Below are 18949 nucleotides of genomic sequence, written 5' to 3'. Positions count from 1 at the left end.
CACAGGCCTTCAAGCTGGCTGTAGTTAAACCTTTACTCAAAAAGCATCTCTAGACCCAGCAGTCTTAGCTAATTATAGGCCAATCTCCAACCTTCCTTCATATCAAACATCCTTGAAAGAGTAGTTGTCAAACAGCTAACAGATCATCTGCAGAGGTTTATTTGAAGAGTTTCAGTCAGGTTTCAGAGCTCATCACAGCACAGAAACAGCTTTAGTGAAGGTTACAAATGATCTTCTTATGGCCTCTGACAGTGGACTCATCTCTGTGCTTGTCCTGCTAGACCTCAGTGCAGCGTTCGATACTGTCGACCATAATATCCTATTAGAGCGATTAGAACATGCTGTAGGTATTACAGGTACTGCGCTGCAGTGGTTTGTATCATATCTATCTAATAGACTCCAGTTTGTGCATGTAAATGGAGAGTCCTCTTCACACACTGAGGTTAACAACTCCAACATCATTGTCAAGTTTGCGGACGACACTACAGTGGTGGGTCTTATCACCAACAGTGATGAGACAGCTTACAGGGAGGAGGTCAGCGCCCTGACCCACTGGTGTCAAGACAACCATCTCACCCTCAACGTCGCAAAGACAAAGGAGTTGATAGTGGACTTCTGGAGGTGCAGAGAAGTACACACCCCCATCACCATCAACGGCGCTGCTGTGGAGAGAGTGAGCAGCTTCCGGTTCCTTGGTGTACATCTGGCTGAGGATCTTACGTGGTCAGGACACATAAACAAAACAGTGAGGAAGGCGCAGCAGCGCCTCTTCTTTCTCAGGAGACTGAAAAGATTCGGCATGAGCGCCCGCATCCTCAGGACCTTCTATTGCTTCCTTCTACTGGATGCATCACCACCTGGTACGGCAACAGCACCGCTTACAACCGCAAAGCTCTCCAGGGAGTAGTGCGGTGCTCTGAACGGATAATTGGAGGTGAGCTTCCCTCCCTCCAAGACATCTACAGGAAGCGGTGCCTCAGTAAAGCGGGAAGGATCATCAAGGACTCCAGTCACCCCAGCCATAAACTGTTCAGACTACTTCCATCCTTCTAACAGTCTCCATGGCCTCTGTGGTGGGTATGCAAGTGAAGAGAGAGACTACATCAAAGGACACCATCATTTCATCTGGATCCAGGGTAAGTTTCTGGACCTTGTCGGTGAAATCAGTGGAGTTCTTGATGTGGTGTGGGGTGTTCTCCACGAGAGGTGCAAGGATGGTAGCAAGGTGTTTTGCAATGTTATAAGTGGCTGAGTTTATGCTACTGACTATGGGTCTGAATGGGACAGCTTCCTTGTGGATTTTAGGAAGTCCGTAAATGCAGGGTATGGTATCCCCTGGGTAAAGGCGGTGATATGTAAGGCGGTCAGTGATTTTGTCCTTTTCAAAGTCTTGAATGCAAGCTATAACTTTCTTTTTGTAGCTGCTTTTTGTGGCCGCGCCATGAAAGATGGCGCGGCCACGTCCAGACGCCTTCCTGACCGCTCCGCTCCGACTATCCACTTTTCTTGTTTTTTACCTATTTTTTGCTCTGGTTTACATCCCAAAATCCTCTAGTCTTATAGTATACGACAGCGGATCACTTGTAAACATCGGTGCCAAGGTTGCACATCTAATCTTGGACACTTTTAAACCCGACCCTTCCTGGCCGCCAGAGATTCTACGCGGCGCGGAGAACAACAAAGGACGGGCCGCTCATCCGAGGCACAGAACAAAGAAGCGCCGGGGAAAACGCGCTGGTATTAGGAACAGACTGAGACAGCAGGCGCATCGCGCACCACTGCCCAGTATCCTACTGGCCAATGTACAATCCATGGAGAACAAGCTCAATGACCTAAGAGCAAGGGTCACCTTCCAACGTGACATGAGGGACTGCAACATTCTGTGCTTCACGGAGACATGGCTGACCCCCACCGTGCCGGACCAGGCCGTAACTCCGTCGGATTCATTCTTTGTGCTCCGCGCGGACAGAACGGCAGAGTCGAACAAAACCAAAGGTGGGGGAGTGTGTTTCATGATAAACAGAAAGTGGTGTGATGCCAGGAGCATTTCTACTCTCTCCAGCGGCTGCTCGCCACATCTGGAGTTCCTGAGCATTAAGTGCCGCCCTTTCTATCTGCCCCGTGAGTTCACCTCAGTTATCACCACGGCGGTCTACATCCCACCCCAAGCGGACACAGGTATGACTTTGTCCGAATTACATGATGTGCTGAGCTCGCTTCAAAACAAGGACCCGGGCGCAGCCCTCATTGTAGCAGGAGACTTTAACAAAGCGAACCTCAGACAAGTCATGCCAAACTTTTACCAGCATGTCTCGTGTCCAACGAGAGGGGATCGGATTTTGGATCACTGCTACATGCCATACAAGCAGGGCTACAAAGCTGTCTCACACCCGGCTTTTGGGAAGTCTGACCACAACGCCATCTTCCTCATCCCCCAGTATAAACAAAGCATACGGAGGGAAGACGTGACCAAGAGGGAGGTAAAACGGTGGACTGCCCAATCAGAAGCTACGCTACAGGACGCACTCAACGACGTAGACTGGGACATGTTCAGAGCATGCGCAGTCGACATCAACGAGGTTACGGAAGTAGCAGTATGCTTCGTCAACATGCTAGCGGAGGAGATTATCCCCACTGCGAGAGTCACCACATTCCCAAACCAGAAACCATGGATGGACAGATCGATCCGCACTGCAGTAAACGCCAGGACCGCCTCCTACAACGCGGGTCTCGCCACTGGCGATATGAGCGCCTACAAAGCGGCCTCATACGGCGTGCGGCCCCCCCAATTTTGCACATGTCGAGGAGCGTGTCAGGCTACATTTCACTGTGTGTTATACTTGTATAACTATGCATGTGACAAATAAAGAACCTTGAACCTTGAACCTTGTGGGGTCTCGCTTTAAGGCTTCGTAGGTATTGTTGTCACTGAGGAGTGTAGTGATCTTTGTGTGGTAATCTGTAGTATTTAGGACCATGGTGCATCTTCCCTTATCAGCTGGTAAAACAGTGATGTTGTGATCTTTGCTCAGTGAAGAGTACCAAGCCACTGGTACAGATATGTGGACGACACCTGGGTCAAAATCAAGACACAAGAAGTGGAATCCTTCACCGCGCACATCAACGCTGTGGATAAAAACATCAAGTTCACCAGGGAAGACACAAAGGACGACTGTTTGCCTTTCCTGGACTGCGCTGTGCACATTGAAGAGAACGGCAACCTCAACATCGAAGTTTACGGGAAGCCCACACACACGGACCAGTACCTCCTCTTTGACTCCCATCACCCTCTGGAACACAAACTTGGAGCAATCAGGACCCTACACCACCGGGCAGAACATGTTCCCTCTAAGCCTGAAGGAAAAAAGAAGGAACACACACATGTAAAGGAAGCACTCAAAACGTGCGGCTATCCTAAATGGGCGTTCTTAAAGTCAGCAAAGAGGCACAGAAAAGAAGACCAGACACCAGCGAGGGAGGATAAGAAGGACAGACGCAACAACATTGTCATCCCCTATGTAGCCGGCGTATCAGAGAAACTCAGGAGAGTTTTCTCCAAGCATGACATCCCAGTGTATTTCAGACCCAGCAACACGCTCAGACAGAAACTGGTTCACCCGAAAGACAAAACGCCAAAACACAAACTTAACAATGTGGTGTATGCTGTACAGTGCAGCGAGGAATGCTCAGACCTCTACATTGGAGAGACCAAACAGCCACTTCACAAGCGCATGGCACAACACAGAAGAGCCACCTCCACAGGACAAGACTCAGCAGTCCATCTGCATCTTAAGGTCAAAGGTCACTCTTTCAAGGATGCCAATGTTCACATTTTGGACAGAGAGGACAGATGGTTTGAAAGAGGAGTGAAAGAAGCATCTATGTCCACTGTGAGCGACCATCTTTGAACAGAGGCGGGGTTTACGACACCAACTCTCTGCCATCTATAATCCAGTTTTGAGATCCTTCCCAGACACCTTAACGCCCACTCACATCCTGGGCCATCTGACCTCAGGAATTCGCATGATAAGGTGGGGCCAGGTTTCACAATGAACTCACCCGAAACTCTGGCTGATTGTGACCCACGCCCAGTTTCACACCTTGGCTCAGGCGATTAGAGGATCATCAGGGGGTCCTTTTGTCCCTCTGTGGGGGGAAACTCCCACTAGGTTTATATCTGGGACTCTCCACCATTTGACCTTAGAACTGAAGAAGCTTCTCGGATGAGAGGTGAAACGTCTTCAAGCAACTTAAAGAAGTCCAGACGCTTTTCTTTGCAAGCTCCTTAGACTACGATGACCTGGATGACTGAGAACCTTCACAGACATGATGCATTGAGTTTTTCCTTTCCAGTCACCTTTCTCACTCACTATGTGTTAACAGACCTCTCTGCATTGAATCATATCCTTTATTAACCTCTGTCTCTCTTCCACAGCATGTCTTTATCCTGTCTTCCTTCTCTCACCCCAACCAATCACAGCAGATGGCCCCGCCCCTCCCTGAGCCTGGTTCTGCCGGAGGTTTCTTCCTGTTAAAAGGGAGTTTTTCCTTCCCACTGTTGCCAAAGTGCTTGCTCGTAGGGGGTCATGTGATTGTTGGATTTTTCTCTGTATCTACCTTACCATATGAAGCACCTTGAGGCGACTATATAAATAAAATTGAATTGAATTGCAGAATCTGTTTACCAGTTCTTTAATTGTTTGTTGTTTTAGCTGTTTGGTGGTTGTTGAAATGCTTTTGTGAGTTTTTAGCTGGGATTCTGACATTTCTGCTTTACCCAATATCTGGTGGTGCATCCCATTAAACAAACCTCTTTTTTAATGAGCCTTTACTCTTGCACTTCATCTCTGTTCTGTTTCTATTGTGTTGCTCTTGTGTTTCAGTCATGTTTCTGCTGTGTCTGCTCACCAGCATCATGATGAATCCAAAGTAGGTGGTTCTCAATAACATCTCCAGATCTTTGGGCATCTGAGCAGGTACAAGAAACAAACAGGAAACAGGAAACTAGTGACTTCTGTGATGGTTTTAGATGTTCTGGTTTTTATGGTTCTGGGTTAGGGTTAAGTCTAAATGTTTTGTTTATGCTGGTTGACCTTTTCATTGACTATGTGCATCTGAAAGACTCCGGCCGTGTAGTAGGAGAACAAGCCACTGTCGAAGAAGAACTCGGACAGTGCCAAGTATACCATCCGGTCATACTCTTTGATGACGGGTTCCACAGCATAGTTCACCAACGAGACGTTCTGGTGAGAAAGGTCGAAGAACATCCCCTGAGGAAACAACAGACACAATTCATTTATGGCCTCTATAAAAACTACATCAGGTAATCTCAGGTAATCTTCACCCTGAAGTGCATGTCGAGGCTCCGGGACGTCACCACGGGATCATCAATCAGCGAATAATCAATTCCAATAAACTGATCAACTTCTGTCTTCACTGGGATCGTCTCCAACAGTGAGTTCACAAGAACCAGAGCGGCATGATCCAGAGCCGGGCAGATCTGAGTGAAAGAGATAGAGGAGACGGGTGAGAGAGAGAGAGGGAGTTATGGGACAGGTGACACAGGTGACACAAAGGAGACAGGTGAGGGAGATGACACAGGTGAGCGCAAGAGGTGAGGGAGAGAGGGATGGGTGAGGGAGGTGAGACAGACGGATGGGGAGACAGGTGAGGGAGGAGAGACAGGAGAAAGACAGACATGTCAGAGAGCGACAGGTGACCAGGTACCTTTTGGTTGAGGAGGAAGCGCATGCCTGTTGTCAGAAATCTGGCCAGGAAGCCGTAAACTCTCCTTTAAAAAAGACACAGAGCTTCCTGGTTGGCTGATACTGTCACATAAGTCACATCATGCATTTAATGTTTATTGTATTGCTATCTCTGTTTTATTATTGGAAAGCACTTTGGTCAACTTGTTGTTTTTAAAAGTGCTATATAAATAAAGTTGGATTGGATTGTTTATTGAATCACTGTAATTGATTACCCCAGCGTTCCACTGAACTTTGCACTCATTTTGCTGATATTGGCATCACAAGTGATGTTATTGATCTTCAGCCGTCCCTCCTCATCTCTGATCAGGTTCAGAGCTGTGTTGATGTTCACGCCCTCAGCCGACGCGTTGATGTTTCCTGTGTCGTAACTGAGAGGCAATAACATTATCATCAACAACAACATCATCTGCAATTAGTGTTCCTGTGAGCAGCAGCTCTAGTGGAGTGATTTGGTTCTCTATGGTGGAACTGCTTGGGTTGAACCATGTGTTCTGGAGGAGAACTCACAAGAACCAGTACAGGATCCGTCTGTTGAAAGTCAGTGAGATCGATGAGTTCTGAACGTCGAACAGCAAACCAACATCAGGGATGAACCGCAGATCAGCGTGAGTCAGATTCAGCTCTGTAATCTTCACACTAATACATAGCCGACAGAGAGGTGATGTTACTAAAACACATGTGGATGGGTCTAAATGATCACTTCAGATTTTGTGGGGTCACGTACTCAGTGATGGTGTACTGGAATCGTCCGTCTTCCCCCTTCATCTCCGGCATGCTGATGTTACTTAGCTCCTCTTCAACAAATTTTTGAGTTTCATACTTCACTGTAAACACAAAACAAACCTGATGATGACATTTCTAAAGTAGACATTTAAAGAGCTTTGGCAGAGAAAGTTCTTCAAACTTCCAAATAAATAACTAAATAGATAACTACCTCATCAGTAACTCTCTGGAGTTTAGAAGGACTTAGCAGCTGAGCTCCAAAATGTCCTGAAGGTTCCCAAACTCATTTAATCAGAAGAACTTTTCAACCTGACCAGTGATGTTTGGGAGTGGCAGAAAGAGCACTTTGACCAACATGTCCTCCATGTCATCCATCAGCTCCTTGTTTCTGTCAGTGATTGCTCTCCTTTCTAAAGTTCTGCACACTGTAAACTTGATACAGTCCCGATCAAAAGATGCCTTTAAAAGGCAAAATCTGTGCAAAAATGTGGATTCATTGTCATTTTCTGTCAGGTAGTCAGACTGTCATGATGTCATTCTGACTTTTGTGTCTCCCTCTCTGATGTCCATGACGTTCTGACGGCAAAGACAAAAAAGCTTTCCCTTTTTGAACGTGGTCGGGTTGTTGAACTGCATAAGCAGTCACAGCACGCCGTCACTGCTGAGGTGGGACGCCGTTAGACAGTCATTTGGAATTTCTTAAATGATCCTGAGGGTTATGGAACAAAAAAGTGCAAGACCCAAAAAAATGTCACCAGCACTGAGCTGGAGGATCCGATTGGCTGTCCATCAGGACACTTGACAATCCTCGACCCAAATTAAGGCCGTTTCTGGTGCCGACTGCAGCCCCATAACCATCAGATGGCATCTGAGACTGAAGCGCTTCAAAAACAAAAACTCTTCCTCAAAGGCCTCGTCTACTTGGACATAATACGCTGGTCAACTCAGAGTTGTCACTAGCTGAATAAAACATGGTGGACTCATCGGTGTACATTACAAGATGAGATTTACCCAGGACATACGGCAGATCATTCATGAAAACAGAGAAGTGGGTCGAGGCAGCTGCCCTGGGGTAGACCACGGCTCATGACGAAGCCCTCTGAAAAATACTGTTATAATAAACCTTTTACCTTCTTCCACACAAATAACTTTTCATCCAGCACAAAGCAGCTGCTGAAAATCCATAACATTTTAGTATATCAATCAAAAGATCACAATTTATTAAATCAGATGCAGCACTGAAGTCCAAGAATACCACCCAGAAGCCTTTCCCATCATCTAGATCATAGGTGTCAAACTCTGGCCCGCGGGCCAAATTTGGCCTGCAGCCTAATTACATTTGGCCATACCAAATTACTATTAGAGCTGTCCCGCCGGTCTTATGCAGCACATGTACTGCTAATACTACAACTCCCAGAATGCTCTGTTGGCGTTTTGGCGCCTCAGTCAGGACAGGACCCATTAACGCCCTCTCCTGTTGACTGTAGTCATAGCAACCGCGCGAATACTGCCGCGCTACCTCTCCCAAAATGGCGAAAAGAAAGAACGAAAACAGGAGCTTCCTGGACAGGTGGGAGACAGAATATCTGTTTACTTATGTAAAAGACAGACCTGTTTGTCTTGTATGTGGAGCTCATGTGGCTTTAACCAAGGAGTACAACATTAGACGACACTATGAAACGAAACACCAAGAGAAGTACAAGGACCTGGACATGACTCAAAGGCGCCGGAAAGCAGAAGAGATGAAAAGAAGTTTTGTTTCACAACAGACTATGTTCAAAAAAGCCATATCACAAAGTGAGGCTGCTGTAAAGGCTAGTTTTGTTGTGGCAGCAGAGATCGCAAAATCAGCCCGGCCCTTCAGTGAGGGAGAGTTTGTGAAAAGTTGTATGATGAAAGTTTGCGACGTTGTGTGCCCAGAGAAAAAGCAAGCATTTTCAAGTGTTAGTCTGAGCAGAAACACAGTAGCTGATCGCACGTGAACTTGCCAACAATCTAAATAACCAGCTGATGGAGAAGGGAAACAGTTTCGTTGCATTCTCTCTCGCTGTGGATGAGAGCAGCGACGCCTCTGATACTGCCCAGCTTTCAGTCTTCATCCGTGGTGTGGACTCAACTCTCTGTGTTACGGAAGAACTTTTAGGATTAAAATCAATGCATGGAACAACCACAGAGAAGGAAATATTTGAAGAGGTTTCCAAATGTCTAACTGAAATGAAGTTGCCATGGGAAAAACTTGTGGGGTTAACGACAGATGGTGCACCAGCGATGTGTGGTCAAAGGAGCGGACTGGTGGGCAGGGTACGGGAGAAGATGCGAGCGGAGAACTGTGCAGGTGAGCTGACTGTTTATCACTGCATCATACATCAAGAATCACTTTGTGGCAAAGCCCTAAAGATGGAACATGTTATGACCGCAGTAACACGAGTAGTTAACTTTATAAGAGCCAAAGGTCTGAATCACCGCCAATTCAAATCTTTTCTTGAGGAGTGTGGTTCGGAATACGGAGACGTGCCGTATCACACGGAGGTGAGGTGGTTAAGCCGAGGGAAAGTACTGAACAGATGTTTCGAGCTACGCGAGGAAATATTTCAGTTTCTGGAAAGCAAAGGGCAAGACACAGCTGAGCTCAGGGAGCAAGAGTTTCTGTGTGAGCTGGCCTTTATGTGTGATATCACGAGCCATCTCGATGCGCTGAACCTGCAGCTTCAGGGACGGGGGCGTATCATCACAGATATGTACGCTGCAGTGAGGGCTTTTAAAACGAAATTGTGCCTGTGGCAGAATCAGATGCTACAAGGAAACCTGGGCCATTTTCCCTGCTGCCAAACGATGAACATGCAAATCTCTACTGCTGTGTTCCCATGTGCACAGTTTGCTGAAAAACTCTGTGTACTCAGTACTGAGTTTACCCGGCGGTTTGCCGACTTTGACGCCCAGAAATGTCGATTTGAACTGCTCAGTAATCCTTTTGCAGTTGACGTGGCAAAAGCACCAACAAACCTCCAAATGGAGCTGATTGAACTCCAGTGTAGTGACACGCTGAAATCAAAGTATGATGCTGTGGGCGCTTCACAATTTCCACATTTCATCCCTGACATTGTGTCAGGGATGAAATGTGGAGCACCCACGCTGCTCAGATGCTCTCCATGTTCGGCAGCACTTACCTATGTGAGCAACTATTCTCCTCAATGAAGAGAATAGTTGAATGAAGATGGCCAAAACATCTCACAGGAGACGTCTGACCGATGAACACCTTCACTCGATCCTGAGGATTTCCTCAGCTCAGAGCCTGAGCCCAGACATTGAGGAACTAGCATCCAAGAAGAGATGCCAGGTATCTGGCTTGGACGCATCAGAGTAGATCAGTGTGTAGCAAACTGAGCTATAATTAACGTTTTCTTTGTGCAATTTGTCTTGCTACTCCCAGACATGGGCTTGAATGGTTTCACGTTTAATGATATTTTTATTAGTTAAGTGGTTTATTATTGTTATTTTATTTTTACATTTATTATTAGCCTGGGGAAAAAGTTTACTGCTAAAATTTAAATCAGAAGGCTGCAAATACAATTTTTATTTAAGAAATGCATTCCAGTGATATGTTATTTAATTGGAATTTCAATTTTGCATGTGTGCAATATTAAGTTATATATGTTTATATAAGTTATATATCGTTCAGTATTAAGCGTTGCTTATTCCATATTCAGTTTTTCAGCAAAACTTATTTGAGTCTGTAAGAAAAGGTTCCTTGTTATATCTGGAGGAAGTTTTTTTCAATAAATATTAACGTTAGCCCGCGACTTTGTTCCAGTTTTGAATTTTGGCCCACTGTGTATTTGAGTTTGACACCCCTGATCTAGATCTTTATACCAGTTATCTGTCATGTGAATGAAGAGCTGGTGGAGTGACCAGGTTTGTAAGCATGTTGAAACTTAGTGAGTCAATAAATAATAAATAATACTGAATTTGTCCATAAACAACTCTCTCCATGACTTTCATTTAAACAGGGAGTAATGGGTCTGCTATTGACACCATTAAAACCAACATTCTTATTTTTTGGAATGGGAATTACACTCAACAAAAATACAAACGCAACACCTTTGTTACTGCTCCCATTCCCCATGGGATGGACGTAGAGACCTAAAATTCATTCCAGATACACAATATAACCATCCCTCCCAAACAGTGGTCACAAATCAGTCCAAATGTGTGGTAGTGGGCACATCTGCTATATTGAGATAATCCATCCCACCTCACAGGTGTGCCACATCAGGATGCTGATCTGACATCATGAGTAGTGCACAGGTGTACCTCAGACTGCCCACAACAAAAGGCCACCCTGGAATGTGCAGTTTTGTCTCACAGCAAAATGCCACAGATGCCACAAGCAATGAGGGAGCGTGCAATTGGCATGCTGACAGCAGGAATGTCAACCAGATCTGTCGCCCGTGCATTGAATGTTCATTTCTCAACCATAAGCCGTCTCCACAGGCGTTTCAGAGAATATGGCAGCACATCCAACCGGCCTCACAACCGCAGACCTCGTGTAACCACACCAGCCCAGGACCTCCACATCCAGCAGGTTCACCTCCAAGATCGTCTGAGACCAGCCACCCAGACAGCTGCTGGAACAATTGGTTTGCACAACCAAACAATTTCTGCACAAACTGTCAGAAACCGTCTCAGAGACGCTCAACTGCATGCCCGTCGTCCTCATCGGGGTCTTGACCTGACTCCAGCTCGTCGCCGTAACAGACTTGTGTGGGCAAATGCTCACATTCGATGGCATCTGGCACGTTGGAGAGGTGTGCGCTTCACCGATGAATCATGGTTCACATTGTTCAGGGCAGATGGCAGCTGAGAATGTCCCAGTTCTTGCATGGCCAGCATACTCACCGGACATGTCACCCATTGAGCATGTTCGGGATGTGCTTGACCGGCGTATACGACAGCGTGTACCAGTTCCCACGAATATCCAACAACCTCGCACAGCCATTGAAGTGGAGTGGACCAACATTCCACAGGCCACAATTGACAATCTGATAGACTCCATGCGACGATGTGTTGCACTGCATGAGGCAAATGGTGGTCACACCAGATACTGACCGGTTCTGGGTCCCCAGACCCCCAATAGCGCAAAAAACTGCACATTCCAGGGTGGCCTTTTGTTGTGGGCAGTCTGAGGTACACCTGTGCACTACTCATGATGTCAGATCAGCATCCTGATGTGGCACACCTGTGAGGTGGGATGGATTATCTCAATATAGCAGATGTGCCCACTACCACACATTTGGACTGATTTGTGACCACTGTTTGGGAGGGATGGTTATATTGTGTATCTGGAATGAATTTTAGGTCTCTACGTCCATCCCATGGGGAATGGGAGCAGTAACAAAGGTGTTGCGTTTATATTTTTGTTGAGTGTATTTTCAATTCTTTTCACTGCAGTGAAAATAAGCTGCATGAAAACATCTATTAAATATGTGACTTACAGGAAGAGACACAAACTTGGCCTTAAATGATTAGGTCTTAAAATGGGTCTTAAATAATCAGGCCCCATCTTATCTTAATGACCTTGTAGTACCATATCACCCTATTAGAGCACTTGGCTCTCGCTCTGCAGGCCTACTTGTTGTTCCTAGAGTATTTAAAAGTAGAATGGGAGGCAGAGCCTTCAGTTTTCAGGCCCCTCTTCTGTGGAACCAGCTTCCAGTTTGGATTCAGGAGACAGACACTATCTCTACTTTCAAGATTAGGCTTCAAACTTTCCTTTTCCTAAAGCATATAGTTAGGGCTGGACCAGGTGACCCTGACTCCTCCCTTAGTTATGCTGCAATAGATGTAGGCTGCCGGGGATTCCCATGATGCACTGGGTGTTTCTTCTTCACTCACTAGGGATGGGTACCGGTGTCCGGTGCCATGATGGCACCGGTTCTGACATAAACGGTAGTAACCAGACCGAAAAGCAGTGCACATTTCGGTGCTTTATTTCGGTGCTTTTTTTTCCTGAGCTGTGATACACTTCTAGCCAATCATTTTACGTTTCCGAGGATAGTAGGCGGGGCCAGGTACGTACGTTCTTTTAGAGCAGAGCTACAGATTAAAAATGTCCAAGGCAAAGCGGTCAAAAGTCTGGCTGTACTTCACAGCAAAATATGCAAACTCAGCAGCAACAAGTGCTTTAAGCTGATACTGTGATACTGTCAAAGGAGGTAACTCCAAGAATCCGATTAAACAGCTGGCGACGCATAGCGTTTTTTTTAAAAGCTGAGAAATGCGCCGTATTTGATAGCTTGCTGCGAGACCTCACACCGAGCGCATCTACTGCGGGTGTGGTGCCTGTTATCGGACCCGGAGTTAGCAACATCCCCCAAAAACCCGAAGAGGAGAGTCCTGGCCCCTAGCCCTGCCAGTGTAGCAGAAATGATGAGGATGATGATGCAGCAGCAGCCGTTCTTCTCTGCGTGAGTAGCTTCATGTTGTTCGTGTGTAATTTACGTTGAGTAGGCTAACCACGTTATTACATTAATGCATGTAAGGTGAACTAGCAAACATCATCATAGCTACATGCTGCTGTCTTCTTGTTTGATGGCAGATACTCCCTTCACCCTGGCCAAAAAGGCTAAAATGACCAAAGAAAAAGTGGAAAACAGCTGAACATGAGAGGTTTTTGGACCAAGTTTGTGTTTTTTCCATTGTTTAAGCACTGCTTCCAGCCAAGAGTGATACCATATATGCCCCATAGCTGCAGAAAAGGCTAACATTGTTATCTTTTTACAAAAAACAGCTGAACATGAGAGGTTTTTGGACCAATTTTGTGTTCTCCATTCTTTAAGCACCGTTTAAGCACCGGCACAGTTTCAAAAGTACCGATTTGGCACCGGTATCGGATAAAACCTAAACGATACCCACCCTATCACTCACTATGTGTTAATAGACCTCTCTGCATTGAATTATTAGTCATTATTTATCTCTGGCTCTGCTGGAGGTTTCCTCTTGTTAAAAGGGAGTTTTTCTTTCCCACTGTCGCCAAGTGCTTGCTCAAAGGCGGTCATATGATTGTTTTAGGATTATAATGACTCATATACTCACACATGTCCAGTCCTCTGTCAGTGATACGTATTTTACAGCCTGCAGGTTCAGCAGAGGCCATGACAGACAAAGACCAGAGGAAGAGGAAGTGCACGAAATAGGAAGTCATCCTGAACCTGAATATGCCAACCTGAAACAAAGAAGAGTTCACATAAAATAATCCCACCTTTGTATTTCCATCTGTAAGGACAATAATACAGGTTTTGTAAGATGTCCTGAACATGCCATTTTTAATGTTAAACCCTTGAAATAGAGCTGAAAGAAAATGTTTGGACCTACAGTGGAGGGAAACCTAAAATAAGAACTGTGCACTGAAAAGTGCTTCTAAGGTTCTGATTCTGGTTCTTGGTTGGACTGTTTGGTAATTGCGTTTAGATGTGCACAGATGTTGTTTTCATTGTTAAATGTGGTTTTCTGGCCTTTTTAAAGAGTCACAGTCATGCTTTATAACAACATTTGTAGGATCATCTATTTCTGGTCCATCGTTTCTCCACAGCAGAACGTCTACCATCGAGTCAGGGTTGAGTCATCAGGAAAAGGAGGCAGGAGGTCATTTATGAGGTTTTGGGGATTTTTTAATAGACTGTTTAGAGGAGGTGTTTGTACCCTGAGCTGTGACTTACAGGCATCCTCACTTTATTTTTTTCTCACTCAGTTTTTTTCTCAAGCCAACTGCTCAAAGATAGCACAAAGTGTTTTATGAACCTGAAACAAGAAGCTGCGTTGGGGGTCAAAGATGATGATGGCCACATAGATCTGTGGAGTGAACACATTTCTCCATACAAACACAGTTCAACTTGAACTGCAGTAACCTCTGTTCCTCTGTTGCAACAACAACCCTCCCCCTGCTCCGAGTGCCTCTCAGCAGCTCCTGGCCTGATTTCTCTGCTTTTCTGACAGGAAGGGAAATTGTTGACTTTCTGATTAGAAATGTCCACTTTGTGGTTCCTTATTTTACTTTATTTTAGATTTAAACTGTTTTTAGACTGCAGTCAAGCAGTCAAAGGTCTTCAGCATGAAAGAACACTTCTTGGTTTCTCTTTAAGCTGAAACGTTCGCTCTAATCACATTAAAATGTCCGCCTATAAAACCAAAGTCACAGCTCCACAGCTGTTAGAAATAAACACCTCTAAATCTAAAACACTGAACCATCCTGAGCTCTCTCTACTCACATTAATGAACTTTTTTGAGTTCTGGTCTGATGTTGGTCTGTCTCCAGATTCCTTGTACAAAGAGTTGCCATAAATTGCAAAATTCTGACGTTCTTATCATGGGTCTATTTCCTTCTTTAAAATGTGGACTAAATCCTCTCAAAGATGTAAACAGAGCAACTTGGACCTTAAAAGCGCTCCTGACATGAGAAATTGTAGGAGCACTTTAAGAGGACAAAGAGTTTCCTCAGCAGCGATCGGTGGAAACAAAGTGTTGTGCTACAGGAAAACCTGGATGGCAAATAGAGCTCCCAAAATCCCATCAGTTTGTTTTGTCAGGCTTTAGAGGATCCAACCCTCTCTGAAATGTGACATGCAGAGCCAATAAAAACAAACTGAATGGACAAAGTGTTGATATTAAAGGTAGATGGACTCATCAGCTCACTGGCTAACACACAAGAAAACCTTCAACCTTAAAAGCAGCTGCTTGTCTCCTACAGTCCATACCGGCTGGTGGAAGCAGGTGGAGATGACTCACTGACTTCATGCACTCAAACATGTGATCGTGGGCTTACAGTCAATTCATATATATAAACATGAGTATATAAAATGTTTGATGGTACAAACAGCCCCAGCAGTTACAGCACTTTCAGAAAGACATCTACTGTATTCAAACGTATTCCCCACTGCTGTATGATCCACTATTGTAAATGTAAATGTTTATAAGAAGATGGGGTTTTTTTGTCCTCTTTCTTTCTCCCTTTCCTATCTCTCACTCATGTCTGTCCCGTCTGTAACAACTGAAAATAAAATAAATAATAAAAACAAAGATCGACCAAATGGACCAATACGGCAATGCCACGATGATCCATTTGGCAAAATAAATCCATTGGGTATCCTTGTTGGTCTTCAGACAACAATTCTGACGGCTAACCAAATGGGACAGGCAAAAAGAAAAAAAAAAAAAAAAGATGGTTTGAGGTAGGTTATTTGGAACTATCTTCTACCTCACAAAGTGTCAGTGCCTAAAACCCAAATTCTCTTTAATGGCCACCAGGCCAGGGGGCGATGCCTATGGCTTCCAAGACCCTTCCAGTCCTAAAGAAAGTCCACAGATGCTCTGACATGTGTAAACACTTTGCTGATGAGTTCGTAGTGCATCTTGACAGATTTTAAAAGATTAGATGTCATGATGAGCCTTGAACAGAGAACAAGACCTGAAAGACCACACACACATTACTCATCAGGTTTGAAGCTTCCAGCAAACTTCCAAAAAGCAGAGCATCCTCACAAATATTGACACAAGCTCAGTCTGTAATCAGTGTGTTTAATAACAGCTCAGTGCCAAGAGCCAATCAGCATCCAGCTGCTGCTGCACCCACATCTAAACATCTGGCTCACCACTAACTGCTAAGGGCTAACCTTTAATTACACTCCTTCAGAGTCCTCATTCATTCAGCTACTGAAGCTCAAACACAGACTCCACACCCAAACGCTGACCTCCAACCTCTGACCTCCCAGTCTCAGAGGCAAACAAAGCAGCAAATTTTCCCCAACAAACAATGAAAGAGTTAAATCAGTGACCTCATAACATTTTAATTCAGCCTAATAAGTCCAGCAGTTTCAGTTTAACCCTGTCCTGTCCTGCAGTCTCTCAGTGATGCTGTGGCGACGGGCGAGCTTCCTCCTGCTCTACGAGTCAGAAGCTTTTTAAGGATCTCACATCTCAATAAAATCTCTCCACCAGACACACGGTCCGTTTTGAAACGTTTTCCTCAGTGAGCTGAATGCCTGGATGAGGATTATACTGGAGCAGGAGGTTATGTGGAGGGGGGGGGGGGGTTACAGTTTAAACCTCCTCTTCCTCAGACCTGCATCTACTGAGCTGCAAATTCAAACTAACAATCACAATTTTAAAAAAAACCTCAGAAGGGGCTCACCTGTCCATGATGTCACGCTCTCTGTTTGTTTACCTGCCTGTCTGGTGTCAGCTGACCTCTGTCTGTCTGTCTCTTCTCTGAGTTGAACTCTTCCTTTTGTGTCTCCCTCTCTGATGTCAGCTGTTTTTCCTGCCTCTGAACTCTGCTCTGAATGTCTGAGTGATGAAACTCACAGATCAGCAGCTGGAGGATGAAGAGGAGGAGGAGGAGATCACGTCGAAGTTTCTGGTTTTCTGTCCCTGTTCACTCTGAGCACCGATCTCTCTGTGGAGACTTTTATCCCGAGGGAGTCACAGACTCCTCCCCCTCCCCCTCCCCCTCCTCTGTGTTTCTCTTCATGTTTTAGCTATACATTTTCTCTTTTTCTTTTGGAGAGGTCTTGAGTGAGCTGAGGGTGTTTTACTGTGTAAGGGTTCAAACCAACAACAAAACAAAAACACTGTCATGCACTCATCATTGGTGGTTTTATCTAACAGAAACTGACTTTAAAAAAATCAGAATGTGCCTCACAGTAAAAACAATAATATTGGCATAAAATAATCAGGTGTTTAAAAACCAGGACATTTATTATTAATGTTCTTTTTACATAATATTTTAAATAAATTTAGTTCCTTATTCAGATTTCAAGGATTATTTTGAACATACAAAGCTACTTGAGTCCTCCTGGTCTCAAACTGGGAGCTTTCCTGTGTGAGGCATAGCCACACCATAAAATAACTAAATAAAAAAAGTAATAATAATTTTAATCCATATTAAAAACAGTACTGTTCTGGTAGTTTGAGCAAAAGAAAAAAATAAAATAACAAAATAATATTAATTTCCCATCACATCAATCTACAGATTATAAAACTGTAAATAATAAATGATCAAAGTATTACAATGCAGTAAATTAAATACTTTTGTTGTACCTTTAACTTAACATTCAATTCAAATTAATTTTACTTACATAGCACTAAATAAATGCTGCAGATGCTTCTATTTCATTTGTATTATAAAGAACCCCAGAGAAGCCCCAACAATCAGACAACTTTCTTTAAGAAAGTTTGGAGACGGGAGTGTGATGGATGGGAGTCCAGCCTGGAAGTAATAAATGTATGAACTAGTTTTTCAGCGTCACTCTGAGACAGAATATTTCTAACTTTAGAGATGTTGCACAAATGGAAGAAAGCAGTCTTACATATTTGTTCAATATATACGTTGAAGGACATGTCCTGGTCAAAAATGACTCCAAGGTTCCTCACAGTGTTACTGGAGGCCAAGGTAAGGCCAAGCGGCCAAGCGGCCAAGGTCATCTCACTCGCTGTGACAGTTTGTTTATAATGGAGCACTGTAACGAAAAATAATTTCCCCTAGGGATCAATAAAGTATTCTGATTCTGATTTGTCCCACAGTGGGGACATTTTTGAGTGTTACTGCAGCAAAGATTATAATATTAAGAATACTTGTTAGATTTGAATGGTTATGATTTTATGGGATTAATATAGAAATATAGGAGGCCAAGCTGAAAATGTTTTAATCTTCACTGAGCGCAAAGCAGGATGGTCACGATTAGAAATGCACACATTAAAGGGACAGTCCAGGGTCAAAGAGGCCAGAGGGAGAGGCTGAGATGGTTTGGACATGTACGGAGGATGTTCACTTATCCTTAGCAGGGTCATGGAAGAGGGGCTGGAGCCTATCCCAGCTACCATAGGGTGATGTACACTAATGACAGGTTGCCAGGAAACAAGCTTTTATTAAAGGGAATGTCTTTCTTCAGCTTTTAATAATAAACTTCTTAACCAGGTTAAACTTGATTTTAATCTCGTTGGTTGAATTTTAGACTTTTTAACTGACAGATCTCAGTGTGTGAGAGTAAACCTTTCCAAACAGCTGAATTCTTCTACTGGCTCACCACAGGGTTTTTGTCTCTCCCCTTTACTATATATTTTGTACACTAACGACTGTCCCAGTAACAGGCGTTTCTTTAAATATGCAGATGACACAGTTATTGTAAACCTCCTTCATGGTGGAGAGGATTCCCGTGGGCCTGTTGTGGATGAGTTCTCTTCTTAGTGTGATCATTCCTTCTTAAAGATCAACACCTTGAAAACTAAGGACATGGTGACTTCAGGAAGACATCCTCCCATCCTGCACTAACAGTGGTAAATGGTGCAGCCATTGAACTGGTGGACAGTTGTAAATATTTGGGGGTTGTTCTTGATAAGGCTCTGTCCTTTCAGTCACATCTTGATGCTACAGTGAAAAAAGGTCCAACAACGACTGTACTTTGTGT

General features: G+C 44.5%; 1 protein-coding gene across 3 annotated transcripts in view; it reads right to left on the bottom strand.

Annotated features, from left to right (window-relative positions):
• The window catches only part of pltp (phospholipid transfer protein), a 42834-nt gene extending 25880 nt beyond the window's left edge, over window positions 1-16954 (bottom strand). The window contains exons 1-9 of one of the 3 annotated variants that reach the window (XM_086293822.1): window positions 16848-16954; window positions 13584-13713; window positions 6493-6592; window positions 6276-6404; window positions 5981-6136; window positions 5728-5791; window positions 5345-5500; window positions 5094-5270; window positions 4909-4968 (exon numbers count right to left, since the gene is read on the bottom strand). In XM_086293822.1, the coding sequence (XP_086149948.1) occupies window positions 4909-4968; window positions 5094-5270; window positions 5345-5500; window positions 5728-5791; window positions 5981-6136; window positions 6276-6404; window positions 6493-6592; window positions 13584-13692 (951 nt within the window). In that variant the 5' untranslated portion in view covers window positions 13693-13713; window positions 16848-16954. The other 2 variants (XM_086293823.1, XM_086293824.1) reach the window with 2 other exon arrangements.
• Between the last annotated feature and the right edge of the window lie 1995 nt (window positions 16955-18949).

Source organism: Aulonocara sp. 'chitande type north' Nkhata Bay, linkage group LG5 (genome assembly GCF_057382095.1).
Source record: "Aulonocara sp. 'chitande type north' Nkhata Bay isolate Kocher_YH1m ecotype deep benthic linkage group LG5, A_spYH_male_GT1.1, whole genome shotgun sequence".
Lineage (NCBI taxonomy): Eukaryota > Metazoa > Chordata > Actinopteri > Cichliformes > Cichlidae > Aulonocara > Aulonocara sp. 'chitande type north' Nkhata Bay.
The sequence above is the reverse complement of the archived record's forward strand: the minus strand, read 5'-3'. Positions and strand labels throughout refer to the sequence as shown.